Here is a 20,076-nt window from a genome sequence, read left to right on the forward strand (position 1 = left end):
CTTGGAAAAATGCAACTCTCTCAGAATCTGATTATTTTTAGAAGTCTGTCTCTAACTATAATTCCTTCAGTATCAATTAGGTAGCAGGGATTTCTACAGATTCCTCAGCTGGCATCCTTGGAAGCAAGTTCACTTTATTTTATTTATTTATAAAATTGTCTGTGCTTGATCAACTTCATTGTCTAAAGCTCCATATTGCTTAGTCTTGGTTTGAGGTTGGATCTTGCTCACATTGTCCTGTTCAGTAGAGAGACAAAAATACCTTTCTTAAAGATTCTTGCTACTAGTTGTCAGGAAAACCTGATAAAAACATGTGCATGAATTAGACCATGGCCACCAGGGAAAAATCAGTTTAGAGGGTGTGACTTGCATAAATGGGTTAGGAAATCACTTTTAATATCAAGAAAATATACTCATCATAATATTCTTACTTTGGCACCATATAAGTCAAAAACTTAATAAATAAAAAACTTAATGCTGGTTTGTTGCTGAGGAAAAAACAATCACTATCTAAAAGTATTTCTGAATGAAGCTGCAGCTTTACAAAATGAATCACAATATATTAAGTACATTTCCATAACGTGACCCCATCTCAATACTTATTTCGGCTTCTCTGTGAGAGTGATGTCTTTATTTGTATCTTCTGTATAGCATTTAGTTCAGCGAAACAATACCCATACATGCTTCTGTTCTCTAAAGTTATTTCTTGGCAGCTCAGTTTTTAGTTTTTAATCATAGTTTTCTTCTAAACATATCTTTGAATGGTTGCTTTCCAACATCAATTTGGCCAGAGTGCTAAACAATGATTTTTTTAAATTTGGGGGTTACCAAAAAACATCTAAAATTCAATAATAGTATCTCCATGTGCTAAAGATTTTAAGCTACTGATTTTCCTGTATTATTTAATGAGACAGGCTGGTGACATTTTCATTTTACATAAGAGGAAATAAATGATATTTGTTGTGTTACTACAGAACGCTCCATGTTAGCTGAAGCCAAAGTGAGAGATGATAGTTCTGGGCCACTGTTCTTGTTTCTCTGTAGTAGTTCAGAAGTGACAGCCACAGCTTCTAAACATTACCATTTAATTTAAGCAATGTGAGTCTCTTTGGTGGGGGGAAGGAAAGCCTTGCTGACAGTATATCATTTTTTCATTATACTACTGAGAGTAATTATAGGTTGCTACATACATTTAGAAACTAGTCTACGTGGTTTTAAAAAAGAAAGAATTAAGACCATGCAAAATTATGTTTTTTAAATTCAAATCAATAAAAAAAAAATAATATGACACGTAGGACCTTTCCTAGGGTTCAGTGCACTAAACATGTAAAGTGTATTAAAATGTGGAAACCATATACCTTTCATTACATTATTCTACAGCTGTCATTTATTTCATTTTGGTATAAAAGTAATTGTTCTGAGCATAATAGTATACATTTCCTTTCCCCGGCACCAGCACTCCAATTACAATCTACTTCAGTTCAGATTAATCATGCCAAGATGGCAATTCCATTACACCAAGAGTAAAATTTAATAATCTAATGCGTGGCTATAGTTTCAGCGGCTAAAACTATGTGTTTTAACTACTTTAGGAATTTTATTAAGATTAAAGTTAAACATAATGCATCTTAATCAGACCTTTCGTGGAAAATACTCATTATAACATGTGGTTGGCCGTGGTCTATGTACTGCTTCTGCAGAAGCATTAAACTCCACTCACAGCTTTCGTTTGAGAGGTATCTAGTATTGAGAAAGATCTTTAATTATTGATGTAAGATGTTTTGATTTAATTTCAACTTTGTTACACTATTTAACATCAGTCATTATGCAATATTATATATAAGGTTATGCTTTAGACCAAATAATAAAATACAGTGTACAGGAGAGTGAAATTTATTTAGGTAAAATAATACATATCTGGTTTTAAACATTTAACTTAAGGATACATATAAGGAGTAACTAGCTCAATCACATAGTCTCTTTCTGTGCCTTGAATAAGTAGATTAAAGAGTTAATACCCATCTAAAATGAACTGCTCTCTCCAGCAGCAAAAAGGCCTGTCAAGCCAGGTACTGGCAGGAGAGAAACAAAAAGTTTTAAGCCTTCATATATTCATGTAAACATAGCACTGTGATTTTAAAAAAGGTGAAAGATTTATATGATCTGAAGAGAAACCAGAGTATGCACTGTGATCTTTAACCATTGCCTTTCCTTCAAAGTAATGCAATGGTTAGTTGTTTTTTCTTAAAGGCTTTCTCACAGAGGTAGAAAAAGATGCTGTAGTAACTTTATATTACAGAAATAATTTATGTTTTGCTTATTGTAGTTTTAAGTAAGAAATGTGTTACCTAATGTTATGAACCACATTTTTGTGAATACCATTTCTTTACAAATGAGCTCTGGTTATTGTAGCAATCTGTATTTTGGATTTATTTTCCAATCTTTTGCTGGTTAGGGTGTGATTCAGGCACAGTTTAGGCGAAACATATCATATTTAGATTTAAATAGGATGAATTGGCGAAAATTCTCAACTGCTTTTGAATCTATAGATTACAATGTTAATTTATATCTCTAGTAAAATTTAAACCATGGGTTGAATTTGGAAATCATTTCACATCCTACCTGCTATAGTATGAACTCCTAGAGGGTGAGTAACGTGACTTATGTACCGATGCATAGCGCAGAGCCTAGTACTTATATTAAATCAATTAATCTAGAAAATCATCAGTTTGAGAAATTGCTTGTCATAAATTAAATTCATCAATAAAGCGCTTCCCCTTATTTTTAAAAATGATGCAGCAGAGATACCTATAAGTGTTTTCTAGTAGAATCGATATACCATTATTGAACAATCAATCGATCTATACTTGCCTCTTCCTTATTTCCTCTTATGAAGCATCTGGAAAGTATCTGCCTAGTGGTCTTACAAATTTATTGTCCTTGACAAAATGGAGCAGGTATGGGACTAGGATCGAGTGGGGCAAAGACCTGGTATCTATCTGATACCAATCCCAGCAGGAAAGGGAAAAGAAAAGCTAATAAGCTTCCTTTGCCCTCAGATACATTTTACTTACCTTTAATTTTCATGAGTGGCTATACTGCAAAGCTAGAAGATAAAGAGTGTAAAAAGCTGCCCAGATTTCCACCTCGAATCTACGTTACATCATCAGATGCTGCCTGGGCCTTCTCACCTGGCCTTTTGATCAGAGGAGGTCAGATTTTGGAGAAAAGAGTAGGCACTACACCTTCATTTTCTTATTTCAACATTGAAAAGTATTTAGAGAGCAATCATGTTTGGAGAAGCACTTTGAAACTGATAAATCTCCAATGTGACAGCCCCAAAACCTCATTTCACCCTTGGTAAGAGGATTACACTTAGTTCAGAACCCATGAAAGCCACAGTCAGTGGGGCACTGCTTTCTTTTTAAACCAATCGGCCTCAAAAGCAAAACAACTTGTGGTTTTAAAACTTACGAGGGCTCTTCTGACACAGCAGCTCCTTCTTCCAGCTCTTGAGCTTGTTTGTGCCATGGCTGCTTAGCCTCTACTGGAAGTTTCTCTGAGAAATTAAATGCATGAACATAAAAGAGAAGAGGTTAGAATCAATTTGGAATTTCAGGGAAATTCCTTCCTCCCTCACCCCACCAGTTCTTGATTTTGTACTACCTACAAGCTATGGTGATAACTGCAAATAATACGTTTTTAGGTAAATTTCTGCCTCCGATGATAGTTATATCAAGGAAAAAAGAATCAGATTTTAAAACGTTTAATAATACTAGTCTCTGTGTATATGCTTCCCCTTTATTATGTTGAAAAGCAAAGGCTTTTTATTATGAAAGTCATAGCTCTAGGAGCACTACTACCTCAATATATATATAAAGACTCATCAAAGTATCTTTTCACTATTTCCTATTGAAAAGATAGAGCAATATCGCCTTTAAAAATGAACACGAAGTACAATAAATCGTACTGTGATATTTCCATATATTCTAATTTGTTTTTCTTTTGCCTTTTGGCTAAGTCTGATCTCTCCCATGTTGTCAAAAACAACAAAACTGCCACTCTGATATTCACTAAACACTGCTTTGGATATCTGATTCATTCAGTACCATCCCAAGGCTCTCTGACAACTTAGGGTCCACAACCCATAATTTAACTTATTTCACCTATTTATGTAGCTTTGACCAAACAATTCAGAACAAGCTTCTTAACCACTTCCTGCAAAAAAAATTGTGGAGGAGAAAAAGAGAGAGGGAGGTTTATAACTGCTCCTATAGAAGTGACTGCCAAGATTACCATTCTGACATTTTATTAGGGTCATTTATAGGCATATTTGCTTTATTATATAAGCCAGGGAAGCTCTATCACCATTTTATAACATATAATTGTAAAGATGAAAGAAATATGTCTATATATGCATACGCCATAGAATTATATGGCATTTTAATGTTTAAGTAGAGACAGACTCACTAACTTAGTTGTGAAAACCCAGATTTTATTTTTGATAGTTAACCACAAACTGCTTTTCCTCCTCTGAAGTGGTAAACACAGAGCTAATGAGTAATTGACTATTTTAAGTTAGAGGAATTGTCTCTTGTCTTCTATGTGCAGCAACTGTTTATAGTCAGAAAACAAAGCAAGTGAGACATATAAAACTGCCAAGGCCAAAAAGATTTGCCGACATTTTAGACAAGCATATAATACCTATATGTGGATCATCTTACAATTAATCCACTTCTCCCAACTAAATGATTCAGTCAATATGATGCCACCTCTGATAGAGTGAACCATCTCTGTATTTCAATAATGAAGCATTCAGCTTGGCACTAAAAGTAGGCTTATAATACTTTACTGTCTATTTGAACTGAATCCTGTTGTATGTTCCAGTGGCCGCTTCCTCCCATATTTAAGATGCTGATGATAGTCAAGAGTAGAAGATAACATTTTTGGAAAACTTACCATATGCCAGTGAGCTAAGCACCCTATTTGCATTTATATCTCATTTAATCTTAGCACAATCTCTGAGGTAGTTACTATTATTATTCCCATTTTACAGATGAGGAAACTGAAGCTTAGAGAGAGGTGTATTGATTAAAATTAATCAGTATTTCTGATATATTTCTGTTTTGTTTCCTTTTATATCGTTAATTTAGATTTCATGATGCCACTCACTCCCACCAAGGGCAAACTACAGGACAATAAAGAGCTATACTTGACTGATATTCAGAGAAATCCAATGTTTTAAAGAAATAAATTAAGAAACAAATGGGAATCATTTAATGTCAAAAATAGGAGGATGCTTGTAATAAGTGCTTTACTTTTGAATACTTTGTGACTTTAGAATTTTCATTGACACAGACTATAACAATATCAGCAGAGTAGTCAGATCAGTATTCATGCTAATCTGAGAGATCTAGTATAATTATAATAAATCTTCGTAAGTAGAATGTTTCTAAAGCTTACTTTTTATAAATTATTTGCAATATCTATAAAATTCTGATATATTCTAATTTTTTTATTGTCAATTATGCTTCTGGAATTCAGTCTCATAATAATGTTTTAATTTTCAATGAAAAAAGCAACAGCTTTTTGTTTCATCGCTTTGAAGTATGAGGCTTCCCAACATATTTCATGCTTAGCAAAGTAGATACTCTTGGATTCACTGCATTGTTTTTTAACAGCAAGAAATGTAGAAAGTAAATCATACATATATTTCTACGCTATCTCTATAATCCTCTTTCAAGCAGATATAGCTGATATCTTACAGCAGCAGCCTTCAAACAGCTCTATGACCCAGGAACTCATGGTATAAATATGCAGCACTTAATAACAATTTGTAAGCAAAACTATTTGAAAAATTAAAAAAAGTTAAGTCCATTTAGTAGAGTCTCAGTTATAAAGAACAGTTAATAAGACCTCTTGGGGACACTTAAGAATATTCTCAGGAGTTTAAAACAGCACCTGAGTACACACAACAATGAGAAGATTGATAACAGAACGCCCGCAAAGTTACCTTTGGGTTTATAGCAGGGGGTGGGTATGATGCATTCCTCTTTTATGTGGGGCTTAGTTTTGGGGCTACAGCCTCCTGTGTGCATTCCTCGATGGTTGATGCAGAGAACCACACGATACCTGAGGCCCTGGCCACATGTCACCGTGCACTAGAAGGAGAACGCAAGAGAGAGGAGACTCACAGGCAAAGCCTTGTTTACTCTTCATCATTTTCCACCTGAAACTTTTTAAAGGGCTGCTTTTATATAAGGACTCCTGGTGGATTTATACCACTTCTTACCTATCATGGGATCTTTGTTCTACTTGGTTTTTTATTTTGAAGTTGGCTGGAAATTAAATCACTTTTAATTTCTTAGCTTTGGGTCAATCAGCATTTCTTAAGCACCCACTGTGTGCAAAGTCCCAAACCAAGCAGCAAAAAGCAGAAAAGAAACTGTAGAGTGTGCTCAATTTTGATTACCAACACTGCATTTTCATTTTATTTAGTCACTTTGCTAATTATTGTTAGGTCTGAAATATGGGAAACGCTTGCTCCCGCATGGATGTAAAAAGTTTTTCAACTTATATTGCAGCCTGGCTGATCCAATTGATTATATTGATGTGTGGGGGGGAGTGTTTAAAGGAACTGATTCAATAGCCAGATGTAGACAGCACCTCAGTGGTTCTACATGCCCAGGTTCAAGTCTAGATAAAGAGAAATGTTACAGCTCTGATCTGCTGTCACAAAGCCACATAGCTAAAGTGAAAAATCTTTTGCCATCTCTGTGGCTGGGGGTACAATGATTTATTTCATCTTTCTATCTCCTTTACCATCTCAAACCTTTTTGCTATAGCAGCCAGGAAACCCAAAATCATAATCATTCTATGTTTAAGCGGTTGAAGCAGCTTCCCTAACATCTAGAATGTATTAGTTTTAGTTATTCTACTTCATCACCATTCTAATTATTTTATGATTTTTTGTTTCATCTTTTTTTCAATGAATAATATACATTGCTTGAATTTTAATCCACTCAGACCCTTTTTGGATATAGACAGAGGATAAGAAATAAAAAAATGACACCAAACTTTTGGTTTACTGAGCTCTATCACCAGAGCAGCTTTCACAGATTCAGGATTAATCACTCAGTTTCAGTTACTCTTGACAGACATGTGCCTCCCCTTGCCCTTGAGGGAACGTTATGGGGAGTGATAGAAGCTTCTTGAAGTAACTTGAAGGAAAATATGTATATATATTCATTCATTTCCATTTGGCTTTGCTGGATTCAGGGCATGCCTACTCCAGGACCTAAACTGGTAGGCCGCTAGACACCTCAAGAGGAAACGTGGGGAGCTGCACAGGGTAGCCAGGGGTCATGACAGTGAGAGGGAAGAGTGGACTTATTTTCCTAACAAACAAACAAAGAAGGCACAGTTACCGGAGACCACTCCTGTGCCAGCCATTTAGGGCAGTCAAAAATGTTGCAGGGCTGCACGATGGGCATCTTAGGGGTGTACATGCATTTCCACTCTTCCACTGAGGTGACATGCCCCTGGATGTCCTCCTCCACACAGGAAACTGCCCGGTTCTGGATGCCCCCCCCACACGAGGAGGAGCACGCGGTCCACGGGGTGGCCTCCCACCTACAGAAGCAAGGGGAGTCATCAGGGCAGACATGCACATTGCCAAACCTCCTAAGTGACCTTTCTGACCAACCCCGTCCCCAGTGCCTATAGGGACCATCAGGTTCTGAGACGCTATGGTCCAGAGAGCCAAAGGCCATCTATTGCCTGAAATCTGATGAGTAAGAGAGAAGGCGTCAACACTGGCAAATGTGCTCTGTAAACCTTGAAGCTCTATGCAAATGTAAGAAGTTACTGTGTTGAGAGCTGTTCATTAGGATATCTGTGCTGTCTGTAACCTGCTCAAAATAGGGCTCTTCAGTCCTTCTTCCTATGGTTTTAATATATATATTTTGTGTGTGTGTATTATTTTTTTATAAATATATATTTTTCATATATATTTTTTCTATTAAACCACTAAATATTTATGTCAAGACTAAAATTGGTTAATCAATTAACATTTATAGTTTGTACCTGGGCTGATACTTTTTATTTTCAAAGCTAAGTAACTTTATTGCTTATCTTCTGAATGCTTTTACATGAAAAGCTCATGAAAGATCAAGGTAAACCACACCCTCTTTCTCCCTTGCTTCTACAAGCATCAGCTTTTGGACTACATGGATTCGGCACGATTCTGATGGTCAAACTGTGCCATCATTACATTAAGGAGTAAAAGTGTTAATACAGGCATTATCTACTTGTTCTCTAACTTGAGGGATACTTTCAATTAATGTTCCCCCAGTAAAGAACTTCTGGAATTGTGAAGTTTGGTTTTGATTGGAAGGCTGATGGCATTGGAATCTACAGATGCAGATAAAAGAGAAAATAACAATATTATCGATAATGTTTAAGAGAATTCCATTGAGTTTTTAGATCGCTACACAGTTCTGAAGCATTTGGGACCAGATGCAGAGAAGTATCCTTGTCTGATTTTTTTCTCTCCTCCTGTACATTTTGAGAATGTAGAATTTGTAAATATAGAAACATTAGGACTAAACTCTTTCTTGCAAGTATTCCGCTTGTTGATGAGGATTACTAGGGAACTTTAAGATTTCTCTTAGGCTTACGAGAGAGATCATTTTAATGAGAAAAAAAAACAGTGTTACCAAGTTGATCCACTTGAATAGTTAAATTTAAAAATATTGCACAGGCATACCATGGAGACATTAATTATTCTATAAGTAGGGTTTCATGTACATGTGGTCCTGATTTCTCTGTTCACGAGACCAGATAATGTGTGTTTCCCAGTTACAGAGAATTTCTTCCACATTTTCTTCATACTGCTCAAGTCCAGGCAACAACTGTTATCTTCACTGCCAACAGCCTAAACTTGTTGCCAAATACAATATTTTCCTATGCATATTTATTTCCCCAGGAGACACATAAAAATATGTTATTATGGGGAAACTGAGGACTCTGGTAAGCCCTTAGGAAACTTTTTGATCCTTTCAAGAGAACGAAGCAGCTTTGTAGAGAGATTTTCTTCCAGAAAGGTAAGACCAATTCTCATCTGTCTCCACGTAAATCTCTGGAGCTTCCCTCTGGAGGTGGAAAATAGGTCTGATTCACACTGAAACTGGGCTGAATGTGTAAGTACGTACTCATCTTGGATTTGATCTGACACTGAAGTGGGAATATGTGTTTGAATGTACATTTAATCTCTTAGAACATTAAGATGCCATAAAAGGAGCACATTTTCTAATCGGTACTCTAACATCCCTAAACTTGACCCTTCTAAAGAAAGAGTTATTAATTTCTGTCTCAGTATTTGGGCCTGACTCATAATTTTATAAACAGTAATAAGTATCCTTTTCAATGTCAGTGATCACAGAAAGACAAATGATGCTACTATTATTCGAAGAACTTATAGTATGGTTACAGCATGCAACTATAGTTTTATATGTGAAAAATTATAATGTGAATCCTTGCAAAATAATAGGGTTATGAGGAAGAATTTCAAAGCAAAATGTGTGTGGGTGCTTTAAAGAAAGTATAACAATAAGTGAGAGAGGACGTCAGTTAGGATATGTTAAAACAGGGAGCAGGTAAGTGTTTGGGGGAAAAAAGCATATCCAAGAATCTTGCTGTGAAAGAATAAGAAATGAGTTCATATATCAAATATTTTAACTCATTTGGCTTTTAATTTTAGAATTTTAAATTCTCGAAATTAAAAATGTGAAAAAGTTGTATGTATTAATTATGAATTAAAGATAATTCATCAGGCTATCTTTTTATATTATGTTCAGATAAGTGTTACAGTCAAAACTGAAAGCAAGAAAAAACAATCTAAAAATCCGTTGATTGTGTTTTGTATCTGCACTGTGGTCTTAAGCTCATTTAAATAATTTCAATAAGTGAAGCCTTCTGCCTTGATCAGCAGGTAGCTGCCATCTGAGAACCATTTTTGAGCCTCAGTTCTTATGAAATGAAAATATATTTGTAGAAAAATCTTTCATTTACTAAGACTTTATCAGTAAAGCAGAATATCTAACTTTAGAATTAGTTCAGTAACAGAAGTGCAAGGGGTAGGAAATACAGTTTATCTGCTAATTGTCCTTTCCCAGTGAGATGCATGGACAGGCCAATGTGTACACAGGACAGGTGCAAAAGGACATTAAGGAGGCTTGTTTTAATCTATTATTGAGAATAGTGGCTTCAGGCATTTGGGGAGAATCCAAATACAGAAGAAATCAAGTTTAATCTAGGACAGACATTAATCATACCAGAGAAATATAAACATGAGAGATCATAAATACACAAGAAATTTAGGAGTGTCATTATAGGAAAGACATAAACTTGCTGTTGCTCACCCCGACACACAACTTTGCCTTTGTCTTGAAATATATGGCCTTCCCACAAATAGATACATAGGTCCTATGGATACTTATTTTATAGATACAGGAATTGAAATCAAATAAAGTCTTGGTTCAGTTAAATTAATCTTTTTATATTTTCATTCCATTATTTTTTCAAGAAGAAGAGTTTACTGTGTAAGTTTGGTTCTGGATCAAACCAGCCAAATGATACATCAGTAGTGTTCTAAAGTCATTTATCATCTTTATTAATATAGAAATAAAAAAGCAGGAGAGAGCTGACTACTGAGGTAATCCCTTCGTGGAAGAACTTAAAAAAACCCAAACTATATATGGTATAAATCAAAGGCTCTTCTCTATGTGCTATCATTAGAATGGTGAAAAGGGAGTTTCCTGCTAGTCAGCCTGGATGAAAACTGGCACTAGTATATACGTATTAAAAAAATATCTACGTTTTTGTATGTTCATGTGTAAATACATATGCATTAACTGCAAATATATATATGAATATTTGTGTAAATATATATGTCTATATATGTATGGTATACGGGGGTGATGTGGGAGCAATGAGTCGGAGAATGAAGCATCATTGGGGTGTTGGAGTAGATGACCTCAAAAACCTCTACTTGGATTCTAATTCACTAAATATTTGGAGATTTTCAAACTTTATTTTATAGCTCAGAATAAAATTAATTTCTGGGCTTGTTTAGTTTGAGATTAAGCAAACTACTGTGAGTTATTTTCACCCAGTGTCCTTGTGATCTGATTTAAACCGTGGGTTCTAAATAGCAGCTGTCTCTCTGAGGTCCTAACAAGCCAGGAGAAGAGAGCAAAGGTCTCAGCACAGTGGTGATTTCAAACTCATTTCTCATGTCTGCTCCCTGAAGGGTTGTTTCCAACGTGGCCGACAGTACACGCAGCGGCCAGCATACTTTTCAGCTTCTCCAGTTTTCTTATGAATATATTAATAAAGAGAATAACTTCTCTTAAAAGCTCCTCAATCACTTTTATTATTTTTCTAGTTTTAAAAAAATACTGTACTTTAAAAAAGCACCACCGTGCATGGAATTTTAAAATGTTTCGGAAAAAAAGTCCCCACAAATGTTCTGAACAATAGGAATATTTAAAAAAAAACTGCCTTTTTGTACTCAATTATCATTTCTTTGGGAAAAAAAAAAGAGAATATTTAAAGCCTCTATTTAGAGTAATACCACATCTGGAATTCCACATTTGTGGTATTGCGATAATACTTCAGGCTTTGTTTGTTTAACAGTTAGCAACAGTGCTTTAATGACTAGGGTTTAGTCGCAGAGGAAATATAGGAAAGGGAATGAAAGAAAGACATAACACAAACCCATACGCTGTATCCAATCAGGGTGAATTACTGTGTCCACTCCAATGGAATATGATCCTATCTTAAAATAGTTTTTGAATGATAAGCTTCCAGTCTGAGCAGTCCCGTATTATTCAAAAACAGAGCTCAGGATGGACTGGAAAACACAGTATCTACCATCTTATTTTTACAGAAAAACACAAAATCTCTATACACATATGAAAGAAGCAAAGACCGATTGACTAATTCTAACATCATCAGGATGATGGATTACGTACCGAGGAAGGGGATGGTAGAGGTCATAGGGCATGATCTGCTTGTATCCGTCACTGTTAGGAACAATAATGCCAACCCTCTGAGTAGAAGGTACACACAATAAAATAAACACTAAATGATTACATTATACACATTTTTTTTAGACAAATGCAAAACAACATTAATAAATTGTCTCTGAAAAACAATATGAAAACAGTTCAATATCTTTATGCTAGCATATGCTTTAGGATGAGGCAAGTTCTTTGAAAGGGCACCATTTACTATAATTAGTTCTCTGATCCAAGCAGGAAATACCACTGGAAAGGGTGGTGGCAAGAAAACTTGGCACCTCATCATTAACTATGACACAATAAGCTTGTAAATGTTCTTTAATCCCCCAAATTATAAATCCTATGAGGTCATTATTATCATCGTTATTAATGTTACTTCCAGATGCTCACCAAGCAATTATCGTTACTGTCTCACTTCTGATGAAAGAGATAGCTATATGTAAGAGTACGTACCTGGGAATTGACAATATTACATAATTTGCTATATAACCTAGCAAATAGGTTTCTTCTCTTGGCAGACCTAAGGATTTTAGTAATAGCTGGAAAGCAGCCACTTGGTTACTTTATCAAGGGAAGGGGAACTAGTGAATATAATATGTAACTAACAGCAAAAGCAAGATCCCTACCAAAATAAAGGTAGGGCAGTTAAAATGAGATGATAAATATGAAAGACTTTTTTTTTTGTCTATAAAATGTGATATAATGTTAACTGCTATTAGGGTGATGGTTGTGATTACCATGACTATTCGTAATATACCTAGTGCCCCGAGAAATCCGAGATTTAGAGATAGAGACTAAGAAGCCATAAGAAATGACATGATTGACTGTGTGGCTAATGGATTCACAAGAAATGATATTAGAGGCTGTGTGGATGTCCCCAGGGGCCTTTAGGACTCCAATAAACTACACTAACCTATCTCATTGATGTCAGCTAATGTCTCCATTGGCAAGACTTTCTCATTCCTGAGTCCACTGGCTTGTGAAAGATTTATGACCCACGAATCTTAGATAAAAGAGCTAGTACAACAGACCCTGCAACAAGAGTAGGAGCCAGAGCTCAATACACAGATATCATTCTGGGGCAGAATATAGTAGGACATGAACAGAGGGTGCTTATTTTGCAAAAGACACATGACAGGAAGTCTCTCTTTTGTATTCAAAAGGAACTCATGTATTTTATATGTATCCCTGGGTGGATGGGTATATATTTATGTATACATATTCAATATGTGTTTATATTAAAGACTTTTCATCCCATCCTCTGATATAGTATTTTATTTTTAAAATATGGCTTGCAAACCTAAGTCTTTGGGTAGAAAGAGTGAACTGGTTATACTGCGCATCGGAAAGATAAAAAAGATAGCACTAAATGGAGATCATAAGGAGGAAAGAGAGAGATAAAGAAGGCAGTTCCTGAAAAAATTACTGAAAGGTAAAAGGATACATGAGAGAAATTAAATTTGAAATAAAATGGGAAACAAAGCTATGAGGATAGATTTCTATTCCTAAGAAGGACAACTATTGGAGTAGTAATTTACTTATTTATCTTACCTAACTAAAATTTCTATGTTCATTTGTATGACTAAAGTTTTTGTACTCATTTGTATGACTAAATTTTTATGGTGTATGTATGTATTACTCTTAAGTAACAACGTTATCTTTTGAGGAAGCTCAAAGTGTCACTGTACTAACACAAGAATGGAATGAATATTAACATTAAACTTTTCTCCCTGTTTTTCCAAGTTAGAGAAACTTCCCATTGTTTTCTGCCTTCTTTTGACAGACAAGAAATCGGATGTGAATGGCTAATCATATCTGTTGTTATCTCTTTCCGGTAATTCTTACATTCACTAATTAAGGGCATTTTCTTTCTAAAAGAACTATATTTTAATTAATTCCAACCTTCTAAAGTTCTTTTAATAAAATGAAACATAGCCTAATAGCAGTTAATTAAAGAATAAATCAAACTGACTTTGCAGTCATATTTTAGCTAATTCTAATATCTTTACTCATGTCTACATCAATTTCTAAAGTCAGAAATGCATATCACTGCCTTCTCTCCTGAAAAAATTTATAGCTATAATCTGTTGCCCTCAATATTAGAATGAAGTGTTACAGATCTTTGTCAACTGATTTATCAGCTGATGATATTTAAAATGGAGGCAGTAATACTGAAGGAAACAGGCTAGAAAAGAAACAAAGGGGAATGCATAGATTTCAAGATGTTGGTCTTTGCTTTCAACTGATTTGGAAATTACATTTTTGTTTGAACAAGGAGCTTTAAAACTAGATTCAGCAAAACTATAGCTATATTTGTCTTTCTATGGCATGGGTCATAGTGAAGACTCATGAAATGACTCTATGGCACCTGTGAAAACAGAAAGATATCAAAACAATGGTGCTCTATCCAGTGCTGTTCATGCATATTCGTGTGCATGGGCTCGGCAATCTCTTGGGGTTCATGCCATGGCCCTGGCCTCTCACCACACTGTCACAGAGGGGCAGGCAATGTTGCCAAAATGTAATTTTCTATTGCTTGTCTTTTATCTTAGGCAAGTGTACATATTGAGAAATGATGAAAAAGGATATTATTTAGAGATTTTAAGTTCTTCCCTTGTTTAAGTCTTGATTTGTTTGTGTGTTTGTGTGCATGTATTCTTACATATATCTGAATGGGTGGGGAGTGGTGAAGGAGGCAAAAATGATTTAAAAAATAATCACAAAGGGAAGACATTAAGAAACAGCTGTTTGAGGGTAAAACTGCTCATTCTTTATTGCCTTAATGATTCTGACCACTCATGCACTTCTTACATTGAGGAACGAACTGACTCCCTCTTAAATCCCCAACATCAGGAGTTGTGGTGGGAGGAACATGACGATGAGGAAGCAGTCATTCTGGACTCATGTGGTGTAAGCGGAAGAAAGACATTGCACCAGATCCTCTCAAGTCCTCATCTTGCTGAACTGCCTGCCCACTGACAAGAGAATGCTTCAATGTTGTGATAGGCCCATGGAATGAAATATTATGCAGTATATAAACATGAAGACTTTTGAACCACTTTTGAACTGTGACATGGAGAATGTTCAAATGTAATGTGAACTGAAACAAATTTGATATAAAATAGAATATACAATGTGATCCATAATACTAAGAAAATTCATATGTTCATATATCATTTATATAATCATTTTCATAATGTCTATATATATATATGTGTGTGTGTGGACATGTGAGTACAATATGTGTACAAATGTACACACGAATATGTTAGAAAAAGCTCCAAACAGTTGTTAGTTCCTGGTGTTTGAATATTGGTGTTTTTACTTTCTTTTTTTTTCATGTTTCTCTATTTTCCAAGTTTTCTATGATGTAGTTACAGGAATTAGAACATTCAAGCAAAACAAAATTCAAGTCTGAGAAAGTATAAGATGGAAATATCTGAAAATATAAAATATAAATGAGGTCACTGCTTCAAATTCCATGTGTCACTTAAAGATTATTGAGTCTTTGTCCTGAAATTATCTCAGAAGCTATTTTAGAACAATAACCCTGACTTTTAAAAATTAAGCCATATTCAATCTCACAATACTCTGTTGTGGAATCTATATGTTGTGATAAATCTCTAAGTAAAATCCTAATAGAATGAACTCTATGGGCACTTAATTTGTGTGTGTGTGTGTGTGTGTGTGTGTGTGTGTGTGTGTGTGTGTGTGTGTTTTAATAATGGAAATAAATCATAAGTAGTCCCTTTCATGGTTTCAACTGTCCCTTTTAGTGAACCTCTTGGGACCTTTTTCCTCTTCTCCTGGGCTGTACAGCCTTGTTTCTGACTTCTTGACAGCTGGATGTGCTCTAGGTTTGTTAAGCCCAGAGAGTCCAGACAACTCATTACCTTCCCTTGCAAATGGCTTCGTCTCCTGTGATCATTTTTACTGTTCAGAGCACGGCCATCCTCCCATCCACCCATGCTAGATACTGTGAGACATCTTTGCTTCTTCTCTTTCTCATGTTCCCTACAGGCTCTCAGTTCTTCCAGTTGTGATGTCTGCCAACTACATCTCCTTGTGACATGAGTTTGGGCCCATTTGCAGCAGTCTCCAAACAGATGTGCCTGCAGGCATTGCCTCCTTCAATCCAGCCTGCTCATTGCTGTCATATCAATCGGTATTTTACTTCCAAACTCAAAGGTCTTAAGTGACTCCATAATGCCCAACGAAGTTTCTTAGTCAAGAAATTACTCAGGCTCTTCTAAAGAGCCTTATTTTCCCTCTCAACATATAGCCAGAAATTTTCTCTTCTTCCAAACACCCATAGCACTAACTTCTCTCATCAATTCTATGTACTAACTTCTAACTATTTATAAGTTTTCTTTAAGTACCATGGGACAGAATCTATATTGGTCCTTTACTGTATCTCTTAACACAGTGCTCTATGGAGACAATTAGTAAACATTCACTCAATAAGATCATGCCATTGGTGTATGCGAAAGCAAGCAGTACAACTATCATCCAGAGTTAAAGCAAACAAACAAACAAACAAAAAACAAGGTTAAAAAAGCTTCCAAACTGCCAATGACTGTACACATCTTTAGTCCTACTCCTTGCCTTTCGCTAGCTCTGCCATCTGTGTGAGGGAGAGTAGTTTGGCAGTTTGGAAAGGCTGCTCTAGCAGGCAGAGATGATTGGGTGACCTGAGGCAGAGAAAGGCCATCTTAATGGCAAACGTGCTTCTAGCCTGCTTGGCTTAACTCTGTATCTCTTCCCATTGGGAATCTCCCAGAAATAGCCATGACAGTTTTTTTTTTTTAAATTGTCTCTTCTCTTTCTGTCTCATGTGTCTTTCAGACACCATACTGTTTTGTAATTGTGCAACTCAACTCCTCCAGGATAGTCTTGGGGCCCAGACTCCAGTTGACTCCTCTTTGCCCTTTGCCATGGTACCAAGCAGAGAACTTGGCATAGGATAGGTACTCAATAATAATAATAATAATAAAAAAATGAATGAATGGTGGGAGGAGTCCTAGCATGGAAGAGAGTAATTCATCTTCTCTCGACAATTCCAGAGTCAAAGAAATCAATCTTTTACTAAGCAACAGAATGGAGCAGGAGAGAAGTAATAAAAAGTTGGAAGAGACATAAGCATTTGTTTTTTCATTAGTGGTAGAGAACTTAGGATCATGGCTCAATAAAAAAAGAGGACACCCTCAGGAGTGGGAGAGGGAAGGTCAGTTCTGTCACTCTCTTACTGTGTGACCTTGAATGCATTACATCTGGACTTCCTTTTTGGTCATCTGTAATATTCAAGTATTGGATGAAATCAGGAGGTTTAATATGAAGTAAGAATGGGTGCCGGGAAACCCATCTCATGGAGCTCTATCTTACCTGCTCCCTTCTTCGTGGCTGCTGAAGGCAGAACTAGGAGCTTCATGGACCACAGAATATGACAGCACAAATGCTGCACCTAGGATCAGGTTAGCTGAGTTCATGTAGTACAGGAAATACTCTGGAAATGGAGGCGCTGAGATCCATGACCCAGCTTTCTTTTGCGCACCCTAACTTGGGGCAGGTCACTTAACCTCTTTGGGCTTCAGATTTTTCATCCGTAAATATAGATGAGAGTCTCTGTCCTGCTAATCTCCTAGGGATTATATAACTGAACTGAGATAAATGGATGTGAAAGCACTCTATAAGCTTCAAATAGAAGTAACACTGGGCAAGTCATTTTACAGGTTTGGCTCTAATTTAAAAATAATAGCTGACTTAAGTTGCGTGCTTGGTGCCTTGCTAAAGCTTTACATGCATTGTCTCATTTAATCCTCATAGGTACTCCTGGCTCATTTTATGACCACAGCAGGTTGACCTAGAAGTCCAATGCGCTATCCACTGCACCACAGAGACAATGTCTCTGGCTCATTTTTCAAATGGCAAAACTCAGGCCTAGAGAAGTTAAGTAAAGAAGTTACTTAGCTAGTAAAGTCAAACATAGATTGAGGTTAAAAATGAGGATCATGATAATAATACCTGTTCTATTAAGTCACAAGTTCATTAAAAGAACTGCACAAATACTTATACTTAAAATGTTTAAAATGTAATATAACAAGTGATTTTTATTACCAGTGAGCTGGCTTGGTAGAAGAACTGAAGTGCCCCAATAACTGAGTTATAACTGATTGCCTGATGATGTTTGGTATGTCTATAAACTTAGGAAGGATATGACCATGCACTCTAAAAAGCACCAGAACTCCGCTTTATTTATCTCATTGTAAATAATGCATGAAAGTGGAACTGAGATTTTATTACGATCTTTCTTATTGCTTACTCATTTAAATGAGGTTGATCAAAAGGAAGGTAGTTGCTACTTTTCTAAATCATTTACCTATTGTAATAAAACAAAAAGGCTTTTGTGATTAGGGAAGCATTGTATTATACTTTAATTGCATACCATTTTTTAGTTCTCACACTGAATTCTCCTTTTTTGGAGATGATCATGGCATAAATGCCGTGTTAATTAAATGGCATAAATGCCGTGTTAATTAAATGGGAATTATTAGACAATTGCATACTAATTATCTTAATTTCTCATGGTCATTATATTTTCAAAATCTGATAAATGTGATTAACTTTCAAAAAGATATTTCCTAGGATTTTGCATCTACTGTTATAAAAACAAGAAATAGAGAACTACCTTTTTAGACTCATATAGATAATTCTAGAGTTTTATCTTTTTGTGGAGAGAGCTGCTTTCGGGAGAGTGTAGGAGTTTCTCTGAGGTAATATAAACATTATCGAAACCAAGATCTTAGTCATTTTAGCTGCAGCAACATTTATTGAGTGTTTATCGTATGTCAGGCAATCTGCTAAGCTTTTAAATCTATTACGCCATTTATTCCTCATGACTGCTCTATGAGGTAAGTACTGTCATTATCCTTGATTTGCTGGATGAAAAACTGAGGCTTAGTAGGAAGAAATAATTTGCCAACGACTACTCAATTAGTAAGTGGCAGAGCCAGGATCCCAAGCCAGTCTACTTTACCCCAAAGCTCCCTTCCTAACCACCAGGCTGTATTGCCTTTGGACTAACTGGTCATTAAGATAGTGTGACCAGGTTTTTACATGCCCACTATACATCCTGCCTCTCGCAATGAAGACTATTTCTTTTAAAGTTGCATTAGGATTCAGTTATCAGATTTTGTTCATAATTTGGCCCATGGCCAAGATGACTTATATAATTTTCTGTCAAATTAAGTGGAGGTGGACAAAAAACATCCACTGGAACTCCCCAAGAACTGCTGCTTGGGGCATACAAGTTTGGGCCTTTGTTTAGAACTTTTGTTCTGAATCCCTTGAGGGTAGGGGGAATCTGGATTCAGTTTCAGCTAGAAACAGATTTGTTTGCTAATAATTGTGACCGTGATAGTGTGATGAGTGAGAGCTTTTTTCACTTGTCCAACCTTGCCAGTTTAAGCCCCCTTCATTACTGCCTTGGAGGGAAAACAAGAGGTCTGTGCCAAAAAAATCTGAAAAGGTGCTTCTCTGATCTTCTCACAAACAATGTCTTGCACAATTATCCCCAGATAGCCTTAACAGTCCTGCCAGTCTCAGACTGAGATATGTAAGGCCAAATGTAGCCTATTTTACATTTGATTTAAAGCCACTTCGAAAGTATAAGGTGCTTATTAGCTGAACTAAAACTATGCCATTTTATTTGTTGATGAGCCAAAGGCATATATCGTGGCTTTCTGGCTAAGCAACAGACTTTACCCTTCACCCAAGAGGCCAAGATGACAAAAACCATTGCACAAACCAGCCTACGATGCATTTAAAAAAAATTTCCCCCAGTGTAAAACAGAGCTATGACTCTAGCATGGCAAGCACAAGAGAGGGTTTTACATTTGATTAGATTCCAAGTGTCTTAACTACATGGGAAAGAGGTCCTACTATAGCATTACATTAATGAAGCAGAAAATAAGATAAACATGTAGAAGGTCCATGG

General features: G+C 36.0%; 1 protein-coding gene across 4 annotated transcripts in view; it reads right to left on the reverse strand.

Moving 5' to 3' along the window:
• ADAMTSL1 (ADAMTS like 1) overlaps positions 1-20,076 on the reverse strand; it is a 391,854-nt gene that overhangs the window by 211,708 nt on the left and 160,070 nt on the right. For 3 of the 4 annotated variants that reach the window (XM_015594546.2, XM_015594545.2, XM_006918348.3), the window contains exons 10-13: positions 12,036-12,086; positions 7,428-7,632; positions 6,014-6,161; positions 3,475-3,559 (exon numbers count right to left, since the gene is read on the reverse strand). In XM_015594546.2, coding sequence (XP_015450032.1) covers positions 3,475-3,559; positions 6,014-6,161; positions 7,428-7,632; positions 12,036-12,086 — 489 coding nt within the window. The remainder of the gene's footprint in view (positions 1-3,474; positions 3,560-6,013; positions 6,162-7,427; positions 7,633-12,035; positions 12,087-20,076) is intronic. The other variant, XM_006918349.3, reaches the window with a different exon arrangement.

This window comes from Pteropus alecto, unplaced genomic scaffold (genome assembly GCF_000325575.1).
Source record: "Pteropus alecto unplaced genomic scaffold, ASM32557v1 scaffold95, whole genome shotgun sequence".
Lineage (NCBI taxonomy): Eukaryota > Metazoa > Chordata > Mammalia > Chiroptera > Pteropodidae > Pteropus > Pteropus alecto.